This window comes from Talpa occidentalis, unplaced genomic scaffold (assembly GCF_014898055.3).
Source record: "Talpa occidentalis isolate TD23 unplaced genomic scaffold, MPIMG_talOcc4v2.1 talOcc4.3, whole genome shotgun sequence".
Lineage (NCBI taxonomy): Eukaryota > Metazoa > Chordata > Mammalia > Eulipotyphla > Talpidae > Talpa > Talpa occidentalis.
The window spans coordinates 35,885,233-35,903,151 of NW_023603184.1; the positions used below are offsets into that span (position 1 = coordinate 35,885,233).

The following is a 17,919-nucleotide window of genomic DNA, read 5'->3' on the forward strand; positions in this document are numbered from 1 at the left end:
CTATGTTACTTTTTTCTTATTCAGATCAATGATCAAAGGTATAATATAAGGAGTGACATAGGCACTCCACATAGGCCATGTATAGCTATGCATCCACATAGCTAGACATGTTTTAATTACACTGAACATACCAATGATAACCATGGTTCTATTCTTTTGTAGCAGTCAACGTAATTGCTGTAGCACATAATGCAATTCTGGTATATTAACATTTATCAAAATGCCTTTGAAAAAATTTAGCCAACAGTGTTTCATATCTTTGTTCCTATGGTTTACTCAGAAGTTACTCAATGCCTGTGGCTGTGGTGATTAATATTATTGGCTAGGCAACGATATCTAGATATTTGACAAAACACTATTCTCATTGTTTCTGTAATGGCGTGTTCTAGATGAGAGGAACATTATCCCAGTAGACTAAATGAAGATTACTCCCCCTATTGGTGGTGAACTGAATTCAATCAACCGAAGGCTTTCAAGAAAAAAAGACAGCGAACCTTCAAAAACAGGGTAATCTGCCTATAGTTAGCCTAGACTTTTGAAAAGTTGTAGCTATGTCATTTTATCCTATGAAAGATTACCTTAGTAATATATTATTGTAAAAGTGAAAAAGCAAAAATTATGTTCGTTGCTTGTTTTGCAATGAGCCTATATAGAGATTTTAGGGGAGGTTTGTAGGAAGATTTGAGTGCTTATAAAGAGCTGTATAATAGAAAAAGGTGAGAAGCTAAGTAGTGAACGTTCTGTCCTATTTCAAACCTTCCACATCAGGCACAGAAGATGATAAAGCTACCTATCACCTCAAGACAGGCAGACACAAAAGAAGGTATAGATGTTAGTGACCTGCCTACTCTGATGGATTCAAACGCATTGTCAATATTGGGCCCTGGTCTTCTCCTACACACAATCTCTTGTACATGCCACCACCCCACCCTCTAGTGACTCAGCCTTCCAGTGTGCTCACTGCCTTCCTGACTCTAAGTGAAACTACACAGTTCACACACTATTCTTCATCATAAAGGTCATGTAGTTATCATATTACTCCTGCTATTGCTGAGTTTTTTATTGTTTTCCATGATGTGGTAAGGTATTGTAGGGTCTGGGAATACTCAAAACATATTCTATATTTATAAATTAAATTGCGATTTGCTTTAGCCCATTTGGCTTACTAAATGTTTCATAGGCACTCTCTACTTTCAGATACCAAGAAAATATGTATAGTTTTAGTGACAGAGCAACACTAAGGGGGAAAGCAATCATCCTATTTCCCACCATAGGGAGACAAATAAGAGTTCACAAAAGAGTAGTGGGGAGTATAGAGAGACTGCTAGGGTTAAAAATTGACCTGTCTCTACATCATGAAAGATTAGCAGTCAGGATGAAGAGTTGCATGGAACTGCCCTCAAGCTAAATAGCACGCCATTGAAATTCCATATTTAGTGAGTGCATATTTTTTTTTCCAACGAAGATCTCAAATTCCTATATGAAAAACCTATTTGCTTTTATAACTGTTTGGTTCAGGCAGTAACTTTAGGCAATGATGCCTCCACATTGTTCATGGATGATCTTGCAGGGAGATTTCTTGTGTACTGATATTAGCCTGAGTGCAGCCAAACTTTCCCATGTAAATATTTTATCTGCTCATTAAGGTCCCAGAACAGTCCTGGCCCAGAAATAGAAGATGGTGTGACCATTGCTGGGGGTTTCTGAGGTGATGTAGAGAGGACATTCCTACAATTGATTTGTAGACAGCAAGTCCACAATTGGCACACTTCAGATTCTGACCCCGGGACTCACAGGGTTTCCTGACCTTTTCCTGAGAAGAGAGTGTAATTGGAAACAAATTAAAAGTCTTATAATCTTTTCAGTAGGGGGCTAAGTCTGAGGTCAGGAGCTTCTGTTAAAATGTAGAATCTGGGCCTCCCCGGTGGCGCAGCGGTTGAGCACTGGGTTGTGAAGCTGCCCGCAGCCTCTGCAGCGCCGGTCGCCGGTTCGATCCCCGGCAGCTCCCCGGCCACAGGAGGAGGGTCCCACATGGCACGCAGACCTCTCCTGCCGCCCGCTGCTCCCCTCAGCAGTGTACCTCGGTCCTTCTGCCTGCTCTGCTCCCCGCTCTGGTTCTGGTGAATTCTCTCACCTTCCCGCGCTTCTGACTGTACCCAGTGCTTGTATAAATAAAGAAATAAATCTTAAAAAAAAAAAAAAAAGTAGAAGCCTTCTGAGCCTCCACAGTGGTGCAGCGGATTGAGCGCTGCGCTATGAAGCTGTCCACAGCCTAAACATTTGTTGGCCATTTGCATTTACTCTTTGGAAAAGTTCCTTTTTAGCTCTTCTGCCCATTTTTTGACTGGATTATTTACTTTGTTTTTGTTGAGTCTCCTCAGCTCTTTGTAGATTTTTGTGATCAGCCCCAAAGGAACTCTCCTGCACTGCTGGTGGGAGTGTAAACTGGTCCAAGCACTATGGAAAGCTATGTGGAGATTTCTCAACCTGCTAAAGATGGAGCTTCCTTGATCTGGCAATTCCACTCCTAGGTATTTACTCAAAGGACACAGAAACATTAATTCAAAAGGGCTGCTGCACCCTTCTGTTTATAGCAACACTATTCACAACAGGTAAGCTTTGGAAACAACACAAATGCCCCCAAAAAGATGACTGGATCAAGAAGAAATGGTACATATGCACAATGGAATATTACTCAGCAATCAAAAAAGATAAAATCATGCAATTTTCAGCAACATGCATGGAGCTGGAAGGGACCATGCTCAGCTAAATAAGCCAGAAAGAAAAAGAAAAATATGGGATGGTCTCACTCATAGCAGGAATATAGAAAACCTAAACAAGGGACCAGAAAAAAGACTAATTATAATAAAGTAAAAATCAAAATCAACAAGTAATTGTAAACCAGAGACACATTACGGGAGAAGAGGGATTAGGGTCAAAATAAGGGGGGGAATTGCATGGGGACTACAACAAAGATGAAAATGCATACACTGTGCAAAAAATGAAAAATGATGTAAAATATTTATAAAATAAAAAAATAAAAGAAAGGCAAAAGTAAAGGGAAAATTTAGATCAATTTTTTTCCAGTACCCATGAATGCATACTAAAATATAGGTTCACACACACACACACACACACACACACACACACACACACTTTCCATCTTGGAATCTATGTCATCGAAGGTCATTCAAAAGTGGTGAAGTGGGAATTCCTGGGGACAAGCAGGATAGCAGCAGTTACTATCTGACCAACAATGTACTTTGATTTCTAGCTCTGAACTCAGTTGGGAATGAGCTGAGAAAAGAATACCCAAAGATACCAAGATTCCAGCAAGCCCTAAATCATCATCTATCTCAGAAAAAGTTCCCCTCCAATCACAGGAAGCACAGGCGCGTGGCCTGAAGCTCTGGAATACTGTCCATAACTGCAAAAGTTAGGCTGACCAGGGCAAACACTTATTGACACCACTGTTAAATCCCAGAAGTGTACTTCTGACTTTTGTAATGAAGCAGCAGCTGGGTAAACAGAGCTCAAATTCAAAATTTCCATGAAATAGAATTACTGCAGGTAAATGAAAAACTTAAGACCAGATGGCTATACAGAACCATTTATTTCATAATTAGCTGAAATTCAGAGCATGTAATGTTTAATCAAGTTCTATTTCTTAAAATAAAGCTAAAGTAACCCTGTTGAAAGAAAACTAATACATTCTTAGTGTAAAAAAATTAATAGGATACTGTGCATAGGGCAAAGACAGAGTTAACAGTTTTCCATAAAACACCCCAAGTTATTCATCTCCTGGAAGGTAAGTGTCCAGTCAAACAGGATTGGCCCAAAGCAGGCCACTGAAGCCCAAAAGCTTGCCAGAAGTCTAAGGCACCTTCTGGCAAGAAACCACAGAAAATAGGCATCAGGTGGTGAGCAAGTCTGGAAGAAAAATAGCTAAATCAGGTCCCCCCACCCCTCTCCCAAGTGTCTCTCCGTGTCTCAGTTTCCAGGGTCCTTCCATGTCCCCCAAGTCCACGGTGCAAGTCCAAAGCTGAGAAGCGAGCAGGCCTCCTTCACGTGTCTCTGCTCCACGTGCTTCCTCCAATCTCCCCTTTGGGGGTCTCCTCCCAGTTTTCTTCAGCTTCTCCTCCCCACTAGCTCTGCCCTTCATTAGGTGATGCAGGGGACACAGAACCTCCATTTTTACGAAGGTCACACTCTGTAACAATTTCATTTCTCACAATGTGGGGCAGTTGTTTTTTTGAACCAAGATTAGCTTAAGAAAATCAACAAGCAACTATAAACCAGAGATACACTACAGAGGGGGGATGGAGGTGTTAGGATCAAACAATGGTGGTGGGAATTATATAGAGACTATAACCAAGAAGAAAATGCATACATTGTGCAAAAATGAAAAATGATGTAAAAAATGTATAAAATAAAAAAAAATTTAAAAAAGGAGAGAAAATTAACACAGCTTTTATATATGTTGTTCCAGGTTAAACTGCTGGTATGTGGAGTGACAGGACTTGAATATAAACACTCTGGACACGACTTCTTCTCTTAGTACATATCATTTATGATATTTTCTACTTAACTCCTTCATTTTCTCAGTCAGTGGCAGAGAAAATGAGATTGCAAACATTTGACAGAGGTCAGGAGGCCTCATTTTCCCTTGGGAATATAGAAATTAATAAATTAAGAGTCTCTCCTAACGTGCATGATATTTAGGAAAAATATGACACAGGGTAAGTGATACACCCTGTTGACAAATAAAGGATGTCAAAATGCAAAAGAAAGGAGGCAGCAAGGAAAAGGTGTCAGAATGCTGGAAATAAGCCCAGTGCCTTAGATGCCCCCAAGGCAAAAGGCACTCCAGGGAAGTGCATGAGGGCTCAAGAAGGCTCAAGGGCCTCGTTCACAAATAGTCATGGGGAATGTACAATTCAGAGGATTCAAATATGGACAAATTCTCTTAGGAAAGCAACACTTGGAGTATTCATAGATGCGTGACCCGTGGTTTGTGACATTGTAAAAGGAGACAGTGCCCGCCTCATAGTCAAGGAAAACCCCAACACGACTGGGAGGGACGGTCATGGAAAAAGACAAAATTTTGGGATAATGGGAGTAAATTTCCTCAAAAGCAAGATACTCTGATCGATTCTGTAACCCTATAGCCCACATGTTACATGCAGGCTGTAATCCAGCATAAAAATCTTGTTTAAAAGTGAGTTTATCAACTCTCAAGGCAAACTTCTCTACAATTCTTTGACAATGGTTTTCCCCACACACCCCCAGAATCCAGGAACTTTTTTTGGATACATCTACCTCCCAGTAATGTTTCCCATTTGTGAAAACTGGTGATCCCAGGACAGAATAATCATAATAGTAATTCGGATATTTTGTAACTGGATAGTTGTCACACAAATTTCTCACTTCTCTCTTATTTGCAGAAATCTCAACAGTGTGTTTATAGGTAGTCTGATTCAAGGTGACATCAACTGCAGAAAAAGTAAAGTTTTGGGTGAGGGACATGAGGTATCTTTATACATGACATTGTGAGAAGAATCATGAGAATAACTTAGCAGGAAATGGAAAGAATTTTGGTTTTAGGGAGAAATAAAACACTGCAGAATCAGTCTGCATGTGTATTAGAATGAGAAACATGAGTTTTAAAATATGAGCTCTATTAGAAATCAAAAAATTCAGAAAGATGAAGTGAATAGAGAAGTTTGATGACACGAAGATTTATCCTTACCCCAGGAGCATCGCACACTCGCCAGGTCTGAAATGATTAAAAAAAAAATCTAAACTGGTAAATCTAAGCGAAGGCCACAGCACTAAACTCTATCTCCTCTCCAGATTAAGGGAAGTTCCTGAAACTATGGCAGGGAGTAAACTAGTAAATAAGGGTAGTGCTGAGTCCTGGCCGATCCCCACTCAACAGGACATTTCCTCAGCCACGGTGTCCAGTGCCACCAGCATCACTGTCCACACCTAAAAGCTGTGTTTCTTCCTCACTTGGTCCCTGCCATTGCAACGCCCCCCAGTCGCCCAGCCGGCTGACCCCGCCTCACCAGCAAGCCCTCGCAGCATCCCTCTCAGATCCGGAGCTTGGTACACACGTCTTGGTTGTTCGTGAAAACTTTTTGGCTCCTTCAGAGTGAAATCCCAACACCTAGAATGAGAAACATAGATTCCCACACCTCTAACATATTGTCCTGTCAAAACTACTAACTTCTTATCGCTTCACTCCAAGCAATACACTTGAACTCTTACCTGGAAACTAGGAGAAAAAGAGTTAATGCTGACCTCAGAGTCAGAAAAAAATGGGCTGATGGCTCCATCTGTGTGACTCTGGGAGGTCTTGACCTCTTAAGAGCAGTTTCTTCCTTACAAAGTTAAATCACTAATATCTATCCCTCTACTTGCTAAAAATCATGCAAAATTATTTGTAATAACGAATTTGACAAAATAAAACTTTATTACCTTAAAAAAAAAGTAATATGTGGAAAAGTCACCATAAGTATTGGGGATCCAGAGAGAAAAACAGAAAGGAAGTCTCCAGATCCTGGCTCCTGGGTGTCTAAGATACACCAAGTTTGGGAACACTCCCTGGAGACAACCAAGATTTCACACTCTACTCCCCACTGGGGAGGCCCTCAGAATAACATTTAAGACTCAGGCTCTCTGAGAACAATTGCAAACACTTGGAATAGAATACATGATGCTCTCTAGCCTAACAGTGGTCTGGATTTTATGTGTTCAGAAAGAGGTCGATGCTGTGAGGTAGGTATGAATTTAAAGTAAGATGCTGCCTCTTGATACTTGGGGCCAGAGTGTGTGAGGAGATGAACCACTTTCTTACAGCAGGGCCCAAATATCCCATGAGATTAAAATCTATTTTTGGAATCTATGCAGAACTTTATAGAATGACTTGTTCTACTCTGTGAAATTTAATATAAAGGTATTGTTGCTAATTCTGGGTGCTTGGCAGAAAAAGATCTCGGCTTCTCCCTATAAAAGTCAAGCACCTGTGATATGCAAGAACCCTAGATAGAAGCACACAGAGTGAATAAAATTTATGAAGTCACAGAGGTCTGATAACACAAAGGCTTGATTTTTTTTTTAGTGATTAAATTTATTCTTATATCATTGTAGTTCCCATAGTCCTCCCACCCCCTGTATCACTTGTGAACTGTCACCATATCCCCTTGTGCTCTTCCCCTCTCCTGTTTTGACCCCCTTCCCTCATCCTCCTTTGTTGTATGCCTCAGATCTATGGTCAGCTTGCTAGTTTTGACTTTTTCTCCACCTTCATTTGGTTTCTCTACATTCCACACATAACTGAGACCATCGGTTTTTATCTTTTTCCTTCTGACTAATGTTGGCTAGTATAATCCTTTTCCAGCTCCATCTAAATTGCTGTAAACAGTAGTATGTTTGTCTGGTTTGATCGCTGAATAATAGTCCATTGTATAAATATGCCACACTTTTTGATCCATTCATCTATTTTGGGTTATTTGGGTTGTTTCCATATCTTGGCTGTTGTAAATACTGTGCAATAAACATAGGAGTGCAGTTTTTCTTTCAAATTAGTGTTTTTGTGTTCTTTGGGTAGTTTCCTGGGAGTGGGATTGCTGGATCATATGGAGATAAGTTTTCAGTGTTCTCAGGAAACTCCACACAGCTTTCGATAGAGGCTGGACCAGTTTACAATCCCCCCACCCCAGCAGTGTAAGAGTGTTCTTTTATCTCCACATCCTCTCCAGCATTTGTTGTTTCCATTTTTGCTTCTTAGGTGGTTTTTTTGGTGTGGGCCATTCACACTAGAGTGAGGTGGCATCTCATTGCGGTTTTGATTTGGATTTCCCTGGTAACTAGCAATGTTGAACATTTTTTCATATGCCCATTGGCCATTTGTCAAATGCTTTATCTTTAAAGCTACTACTGACCCAAACTTGTCAGCTTTCTACCATCCCCATTCCTTTCTGTAGTATCTGGTCCATTCTCAATCTATTTTTTATAAACAGAAATTTAAGACAAATGTATACCCATATTTCCCTGCCCACAATGATGCCTCATTGTTAGTGAACACCAGATTACTCAAAAAAAAGCATTAATCATCTCTCCACAGCACAAAAAGACCATCGCTGGCCTCCCACACATACCTTTGCATGATGTCAGTCACATTCTAGGAGAAAAATAAAAAAAAAATAAATTAATTAAAGAAAATCATGAGTCAACAAGTAATAGGTTCTCCCCATTTATAAGGCCTCGTCACATCTCCTCAGCCCCCTGATTAGGTGGGGTAGAGTTGGTCCCACTGTCAGAGACAAATGCAAAGACAAGACATAGTCGGACATTCCAGAACTCATGTGATGCTGTCAGGTTTCCCAAAAGGTAGAAACAGTTTTGACTCTTGTGGAAGTCAAGTATGTATCTGGAGATGAGACATACTGATAAGGAAAACGAGAAACCCATAATTTTATTCCCCAAATGCAGACTCCCTCTGAGATGACTGAATAATTATTGGGCCTTTATGTATTCAGCAGAAATGGAATGTATGTGCTACTATTTGTCAAGCATTATGCCAGGCTTAAGAGAATTTAAAAAATTATAATATTCTTCAAGAAGTTTGCATGACTTTTTATGAGGATGCACAACACAATTAATGTAGGTGCTTTTCCTGTCTCTCTCTCCTCATGTTAAACTCTCTCTAAAATGACTTTATCTATTCCCTTGAATTTTACACACACATATGTGCAGTTGATTGCCTATTTTCACTTGATTTTTTCTCTAAATTGCAGATTAATATATTCATTAGAAAAGTAACAGAATCTGGCCCTCCCCAGTGGCACAGAATGTTGAGCGCCACTCTGTGAAGCTGTCCGCAGCCTCTGCAGTGAGGGTTTGATTCCTGGCCAGCCAGGGAGAAACCCACATGGCGCGGCAGACCTCTCCTGCCTCGCCCGCTGCTTCAGTGTATTTCAGTCAGTATACCTGTTCTGTCCCCTGCTCTGTCTCTGGTAAATCCTCTCACCCTCCCTTATATCTGGCCTGTACCTCAGTTCTTGTATGTGTGAATAAATAAATCTTTAAAAAAAATGAAGGAGGGGTGCCATTCCTGCTCATGGAGGTGCTACTGTTTTTTTTTTTTTTTTTTTGAGGGGTGTCTACTTCAGATTGCTGCTTTTGCTACTTCTGGCACTTTTGCTGCTTAAGGGGCTTTGAGCTGCCTCCCTTCTATACCTGCTGTTCTCTTTTGCCTTCCAGCACTTTGGCAAACCAATTAAAACCATTTCAGCACACTATTTGTTGCTTTGCTTTTATGGACCAGGTAACAAGAACCCCTAGAATAGACAACATGGGTTAATCCTCTTTTGAGTTTGGAGTCCCTGTGAAGCCCCTTGGTTTTGCTTGGTATCAAGGGGACATTACAGTGAATATTGTAGGAATTGAAGGGATGATAAAGAATTATTATGAGTATCTTTGCATTCTACAAAGCACACAACTTAGACAAACTCCTATGAAGACACACATTGCCAAAAACTGACACAAAAATTATTAAAAAAATCTAAACAAGTAAATTATATATATTTAGTTATATACATCTATAATTATATATACATATATGTACCCTTTCATATAAAAAGGGCCAGAATGAGATATCATTTGTGATTCTATTGAAAAATTAAAAATAAATACCAGGACTTCATTAATTCTTCTCAGAAAATAGAAAGACAAGAGGAAAAATCTCAATTCAATCTATGAGGGGGAAAAAAAAAAGCCTGTTAGAATCTGAAGTGCATTTGTTTAACTGGGCTAAGTTGGATCACTCGATTTAACTAATAAATGTGTAACACTAGCACGTAATAACAGAGGGATATCCAACACACCTGAATAAAATGCATCTTCTCTCCAAACTCATGCTTTCACATTGCACTTGATGCACTAATAAAAAATGAATGTGTAGGGAAACACACTGCAGAGCAGAAGAACCTTAGTGTCACACCAGAAAGAGCCAGCAATACAGAAGGGGAGGGAAATCTGCCCTCATTGTTCTCATGTCTCAGACACTGGGGTTTCTTTTGAGGTCTTACCTGCAGCTTCTCTACATTTGACACTTGCAATCGATGCTCCAGATCTGAGATGAGATCTTCTATCAACTGGCTCTGCTGAATGAGTTCATTTTCATCCTCTGCCAGTTTATGGAGAATGACTTCTTCCTCCATATTCAGTTGTTGCAGCTCCGTCTGCTCTGCCAAGTCCATAAGACCTCTCAGCTTTGCAAACTCTGCCTGGACACCTTGTCTGTCCTTTTGAATTTGATTCTTAGGAAGGAGAAAAGAGAGAGAGGCGGTACTCAACCCATCAGGCAGAGACTAGGAACCAGCACTAGCACCACTGTAAATGGAAAGTTCTCACAGCAAAGTGAGACAGAGCAAGAGAACAATTCTTAAAGATGCTCTTCACCTATTACTTCCCCTCTATTGTATTCCAAAATAATTCCCTCACGTCTGCAGCACTGAGTCCAACCCTGAGCCAAACAGAGCAACTGGGTATGTCTCCATGTTCACACAGCTGGACTACTCCTGACCGCACCACTCACCCTCTGCCCAAGTGGCACACTGGCCCAGAACCAGGAGCCATGGCCGAACAGCTTCCCCCAGGAGAGTCAAAGACTCAAACACATGATGGGAATGGAACAGGGACTGCACTGCCGTCCTGGCCAGTGTCCTCCACATGAACCTTCCCTCCAAAGACCCATCCACCTGTGCCAGGTTCACTTTTCAATCCCCTCCTCCATCAGGGAAATGATGAAGAGAAGGATTATCAAAAGGATAATCATTAACTGGGATTTGTTAATGATCCGATAACAAAAAGGTAGGAAGTTCCTTGTGTTATCACCCAAATTCTACCAGATTTCTGTCTAAATCCCTCAGAAAGAGCCTCCTCCTACCTTCCAGGAAGTTGTCCTTTCTTTGACTTGAGCTTCCAAATGTCCAGCTTTCTGCAGCTTTTCCCACATCTGCTCCAGGGCGCCCTGGAACTTGTCCTGTGAGAGGGGAATCAAGCCAGAGTCAAGCAATGGGCTTTCTCAACATCTGAATACAGGTCATGGAGGAAGTAATCAGATGATCTCGAAACATAAGAGTCACAGAAACTGAAAATATCAATGAGAACCTTCGACTTAGAAGAAAATCTGAAGTGTGACCGTATTAAGTCTCAGGCAGAAGTGTGAGAGAAGTCACCATCCCTTCCCCAAGACAAGATGATTCTATTTGTCCTAGAGGAGAAATTTGATCCTGCAGCAAAGAAACAAAATCTCAATCCACCCAGTCCCTCAGTTACACTTCATGTGCAAAGGGAATGATGGATTTTCATGGGTTCTAACTGCCCCCCCAATTTAACCTATGGTTCAAAAACATCTACTTCTGACTATGTTACATCCTTTCCCCCTAACAACTATAAGACTTTTGTAATCAGGCTGGAGGCACAGAATTGTCCTCTAGACCTTGGAAGGTGAGCCTAGTGTTTCTGTGCCCCAAAAGGTTTAGATAGGCTTTTCAAGCTGGAAAAATTCAATTTGTGCCCTTTTATTAGGTAGAACTAAGGTAAATCAAATTTTTGTGAGTCTGAGGAGGAAGTATTTTCTTATTTAAAGAGATTACCTAGACTGGGCCTCCCTGGTGGCGCAGCGGGTTGAACGCCACACTGTGAAGCTGTCCACAGACTCCGCAGCGCCAGTTCAATTCCTGGCCAGCCAGGGAGATAGCCACATGGCGCGGCAGACCTCTCCTGTCTCGCCTGCTGCTCCCTTCATCAGTGCCTTCCAACTGTCTGCCTGTTCTGCTCCCCGGTCTGTGGTGAATACTCTCACCCTCCTGTGATTCTGGCCTGTACCCCAGCTCTTGTATAAATAAAAATAAATCTTTTTTTTTTTTAAAAAGAGATTACCTATACTTAGCAACAACTCTAAAATAAACTATTTTTTTAAGATTTTATTTATTTATTTATTTATTTATTTATTTATTTATTTAAGCACAGAAGAACTGGGGTGTAGGCCAAAGGTGAAGGGAGTGAGAGCATTCACCAGAAACAGTGGGGAGCAGAACAGGAGAATCTGCTGAAATACACTGCTGAGGGGAGCAGTGGGCGAGACAGAAGTCTGCTGTGCCATGTGTGGGTCAGCTCCCCGGCCCATGATCGAACTCAGACCATTGTGATGATAGGGCTGAGACTTAAACACCTACTCCACCAGGGAGGCCTCTAGAAAAAAACTTTTCATGGGAAAAATCTATCTCAAGGCAAGGCAAATATCTAAAGGCAAGGTTCTATCATATGAAATTGTCCCCTCCTGCTCTAGGAGACCTCCTCCTCCCTCCTTGACACCACAGGCTCCTAACCCATCCTTAACACAGGTTATAAATACTGGATCTGGGCCTCCCTCGTGGCACAGGGGTTAAAGTCTCAGTGCTATCAAGTCATCCCCAGCCACTGCGGCCAGGCCAGAGTTTGATCCCCTGCCAGGGAGGTCACCCACATGGTGCAGCAGACCTCTCCTGTCTCACCTGCTGTTCCCCTCAGCAGAGTATTTCAGTAGGTCTGCCTTTTCTGCTCTCAAACCTGTCTTTGGTGAATCCTCTCACCCCTGCACCTCTGGTTTGTACCCCAGTCCTTGGAGTCCGGAAACTGCATAAATATTTATTTATATAAGAACAGGTGTACAGGCCAGATGAGCAAAAGGGTGAGAGGACTCACCAGAGACAGAATGGGGAACATAACAGGCAGACTGAGGAAATACACTAATAAGGGGAGCAGCGGGTGAGACAGGAGAGTTCTGTTTCGCCATGTGGGATTCTCGTGGGGTGGCCAGGATCAAACCTGCACTGCAGAGGCTGTGGACAATTTAACATTGCAGTGCTCAACTGCCTGCGCCACCACCAGGGAGGCCCAAATAAATAAATCCTTTAAAAATAAATAACTAAATGAATGAATAAATAAATAAATAATAGATCTGTCCTGTTTAATTTCAGTATTTACAGTCATGTAAATTTTTCATGTGGACATTATTAAGTGTGGTCTTTTTCTCCTTCTAATCTGTCTGAAGTTAATCTCGTTGCTCATCCAGCCCCAGAACTTAGAGGAGTGAGGAAATTTTCCCCTGTATCAACACCATAGGAAGAAGGAGATCACAGACTTCTGAACTATGGTGACTAGGCAATTAAATGGAGATTTCCCATCAAGTACTATATTCTGCTGTTTTAACTGCATTCTGCTCTCCTACCTGGTACTCCTGGACAATCTCCTCAATGAGGAAGGTCTGGTGACCACGGTGCTCCTGAGACCGCTCACAAATAGGGCAAATGACATTCTCATCCTGCTTACAGAAGAGCAGGAGTTTCTCTCCATGGCGCACACAGAGCTCTTTCTTCTGCTCCTCCTCTGGGCTCAACTTGACTCCTCTGAGTTGCTCCACTATGTTGGCCAGATGCCGATTAGGCCGCAGGTGCCCAGGCTCGTAACTGATTCTGCACACAGGGCAGCTGCTCTTCTCTTCCTGGGTTGCCGCGGACTCCTTGTTGTTTGCAGTGATGCAGGCTCGGCAGAAGCTGTGGCCACAGTCTAGGCTTAGGGGCTCTTTCAAGAGGTCCAGGCAGATGGGGCAGGTCACCTCCTCCTTGATATTCACTAAGATTTTTGATGCCATAGCCATTGCTCTTGCTGCTCGCTATCCTGGCTTGAGTCTCTTGCTCCCAGATTCTTGTATATTTGAGAAGGCTGTATTGGAACTAATGAGAAAACCAGGATACAATTCTAATTATATAGAAAACAGGATAGGCTAAAATAAAATATTTAAGAAAAAAATAAGGGAGGTCTTCCCTTGTGTTGCAAGGGGTTAAGCACAGCACTATGAAGCCATCTGCAGCCACTGCAGCATGAATTTGATCTCAGGCCCAGGCAGCTACCCACATAGTGTAGCAGACATCTCCTGTCGCACCCACTGCTCTCCTCAGCCCTATATTTTTGTAGATCCTCCTGTTCTGCCCCCCACTCTGTTCGGTGAATCCTCTCACCCCCTCACCTCTGACCTGTACCCCAGAATTCTTGTATGCATAATAAAGAAATCTTCAAAAAAAAAAAAAAAAAAAGGGGGAAAGAAACAAGGAAGCAGAGTTCCCGGCCTCCAAGGGACTTGATCCTTATCTCTTCACTTGGTGATGGGTAAAATATACTTTGCATAATAATGTCATTACAGGGCCCATGGAACCTGGTCCTTGTTTGTTACCTTCCTGTTGCTGAAAACCTAAACAGCTGAGATGCACTTTCCCTTGTCATAGGAGGGTGTTAATGTGAGACCAGATAAAGCATCTATGGGTGCTTAAAGGCCCTGAAACCCAAGCTTGAAAACCCAAGGCAAGCCAATACCCTACTTCCCCACTTCCCCCAGTATGATGATGAGCCTCATAAAGCAGGATCCTCGATGCTCTCAACTAGGGAGTGTGGCTCAGGGTGGCTGCTGCCTGCCCTCTTCTAGTGTGACCACAATAAATGTTCCTCACTTGACGCAAGTTACTGTCTCTTCAAGATTTATGTACAATGGATTGGAGGAAACCAGACAAAGACCCTACAGAACTGGTAACAATTTAACACAATTTTCTTGCAACTTCTGTTGCATTGTGAGTGCACAACCTAGGGGTATCTTGGGATCCCCCAGAATTCTACTTTCTAAAGGGATCTAGTCATCCATATGATGGAGGATAAGCATAGAAAAAAGTGGAAAGGAAACCCACAAGATCAGAACCTGGCTGACAAAACCAAGAGCTGGCCGTGGGAGTAGAAGGGATTAACCCAGCCATTAATCCAGCTATGGGAGCTAAGATCCTTAGGAGCCAAAGCCTAGATCACAAAGCATAAGACCTAAGCAGGTATCAGATGCTGTAGGGGGTGTCATCAGAGCAGACCTAAAGGTAAACATATGGAGATTGAGGGTCCTTGTAGAAATCTGTCCACTTTCAAATTCTACATAGTTTATTCCAAGTCAACAACAAACAAACCACTCCAGGAAAGAGTGACCCTTCCCAGAGAGAAGACTTTATCAGGGCAGTCTCTGCACTGGCTGGGGCAGCAATTCCCCTGCCCACCCCTGACTATGCAGGAGCTCCTTTTGGACAACTCTCTCCCTCTGCAGGGCAGCAGCTTCCTGCCTGCCCATGACCTGTACCTGCCAGGGCTTCTCTGTACTGACCTCCCTCAGCAGAGGCAGCTCTCCTCAAGGCTGCCTGTCTGCAACCATGCAGGGCTCTGTCTTAGCAAACCCGTCTCTTTTGGGGTAGCACTTACTTCCCTTGTGTGTCTATGTAAGTGTCCTTTATTCTTCTCTCCCTTTTATAATATACCTGCTCTTTAAATATAACTAACATCACTGTCTCATGGAGTAACTCACCTTTGAAACTCGCCGCAAGCCACTGAAAGGGGAGCTCTGGTGACACCTTCGCCAGAGTGAACCCAAGAGCCCCGCACTCCCAACCCAACAACTGCAAAAACAGTATCATGTACACACAAAGGCAAAGCAAACCTTTAGTGTGCAGAGGGCGAGAAAAGAAATTTTCAAAACAAAATTATCCAGCCACTAATGGTAAATGTCCAGACAAGGTTGACTTAAAGTGGGGCCACTGAGGCCCCAAACCGTGCCAAAGATCTAAAGCACCTTCAGGCAGGGAACCACAGAAAAACTGTTCTGAAGCAGGTCCCAGAAAGCAGGGGTGGGGTGGGTTGGGGTGATGCAGTGAAAAAGACAGGTCTCTTTTCCTGCCTGATCAGATAAGTATTCTTACCCTTTGCATTTAACAAGTTGTCTTCTTGCAGTCTCAGCAAAAAGAAGGACATTCCAAAGAAGATAATAAGGAAGTAAAACACCAGGTATTAACAAAGCAAGCTTGCACCCACCGGAAATCTCCATATACCTGCATCAAAAGGACAAGCTGACCTTTCCTTTCACCCCTTTGTTTTACTACTTGTATAAATACCCCTGCCCTCTGCCAAAGAGCAGGACTGTGGTCTTTCAGACTCGAGCCTTCTGCCCTCCTCTTTTGCCCACAAATTAAACTACTTTCCATCTCCTCAAACTGTTTCCTTTTATTAGCTGGGGGAAACTGAGGACACTGTTCAGTATGATCAGATACCCTTCATGCTGCCCGCTAATAGCTGCAGCTTACACAGTGTTGCATTGGGCAACACCACACTGATAAAGAAACGGGAGTTGTGGAGCAGGCTACATAATGCAGGATGCTGCTAAAGAGCAAGATCCTGGCCTTTTTATTGATACACAGCACAGGTTGTAAGGGGAGGAGAAAAAGGAAAGGGGAAGGAGATTAAAGAAAGGGGAAGAATGTAGAAAATCAGGGATTGTGAGTGTGCCCTCCAGGCACTTCTTATCTGCTTGATGACTAGGTATTGTCATTGAGATCACACCCTAGTTTCCAGCCATGGTTTTAATCTTATCAACAAGGCCTTCCACTTATCAGCTTCTGGGGTCCCTTTTTATACATTGGTCCTCAGCCCTCCCCCCAACCCTCTGGCATTCCTGGTCATACCTTGGGAGACATAGTCTTCCCAGCATGATCCAGCTTTGTGCTTTTATTTGATTTGAGGGCACCTTGCAGAGTTGGGCTCCTATACTTAACTGACTGGCCCATTTTATTTTTTTAAAAGATTTATTGATTTATGCATACAAGATCTGAGGTACAGGCCAGAGATGTGGGGCGTGAGGGAATTCACCAGAGATAAAGTGGGGAACAGAACAGGCAGACTGACGAAATACACTGCTGAGGGGAGCAGCGGGCAAGACAGGAGAGGTCTGCTGCGCTATGTGGGTAGCTCCCTGACTGGCTGAGGCTGCAGATTGCTTCATAGTGTGGTTCTTAACCCCTTGCGCCACTAGGGAGGTCCACTGACTGGGCCATTTTGCCCTTGCTGTTGATTTAGAACTACAGGTGACAAAATGGTGGCCAAACAGACCATTTAGGAATAGCAGATCCACAACACAGGAAGAAGTACATTGGCTCCCCTAAACTAACTGCCCTTCCTCGGGGACTTAGGATCTTGTTATACTACTTTTTCTGACATATTTATACATTAACACCATCAAGTAAATACTTTTGAAAGTTAAAAGTTGTAAAGATGTCCTTATGGAAATTCTTCCTACTTACTCCTGATCTCTCAGCTGAGCTCTCTTTCTGGATGAGCAATACTGATAGAGGATAAGAGTAAAAAAATTGGGAAGGAGGCATTATAAGACCAGAAACTGGAGGTGGGGGTAGAAATGATTAACATAGTCATTAAACTATAGAAATGTATCCAGATGTGGGGATATAGAGATTGAGGACCATTGGAAAGAATCACTGGTCCTTTCAAACAAAATATAGAAAAAAACCCTTAGGTGCTAACCCTAGAAATAATTAATTTAACAACAGTTAACAATGCCACAAAAAAAAGAACCCCTCCCAAAGAGAATACCAATCATATCATATATATATATATATATATATATGATATATATATATATACACACATATATATATCTACACACACACACACACATACACACATGTATAGCTATATATTTATAGCTCTGCACTGGCAAGGGACAGCAGCCCTCCTGCGTGCCTGTGACCCATGGTCATGCCGGTGCTTCTCTGCACTGACCTCCCATTGCAAAGCAGCAGAGGCCGCTCCTCCCAAGGCTGCCGCCTGTGACTATAGAGGCGTCTCCTAACAAACCTGTCCCTTGCCAGGGCAGCCTTTCTGCCCACTTGACTCTATGCAAGTGTCCTTTATTCCTCTCTCCCTTTTAAATAAACCTGCCCTTTTGGATATAACCCACTTCTCGGTCTTGTGGAGAAATTTGCCAGGGAATCTCAC

At 42.5% G+C, this 17,919-nt stretch overlaps 1 protein-coding gene across 1 annotated transcript in view; it reads right to left on the reverse strand.

Annotated features, from left to right (window-relative positions):
* Positions 1-3,603: 3,603 nt before the first annotated feature.
* Positions 3,604-17,919, reverse strand: part of LOC119254981 (uncharacterized) — a 29,484-nt gene continuing 15,168 nt past the window's right edge. The window contains exons 8-14 of the mRNA XM_054699444.1: positions 13,283-13,719; positions 10,955-11,050; positions 10,095-10,325; positions 8,163-8,185; positions 6,069-6,169; positions 5,750-5,776; positions 3,604-5,492 (exon numbers count right to left, since the gene is read on the reverse strand). Of these exons, the coding sequence (XP_054555419.1) occupies positions 4,897-5,492; positions 5,750-5,776; positions 6,069-6,169; positions 8,163-8,185; positions 10,095-10,325; positions 10,955-11,050; positions 13,283-13,719 (1,511 nt within the window). The 3' untranslated portion in view covers positions 3,604-4,896. The remainder of the gene's footprint in view (positions 5,493-5,749; positions 5,777-6,068; positions 6,170-8,162; positions 8,186-10,094; positions 10,326-10,954; positions 11,051-13,282; positions 13,720-17,919) is intronic.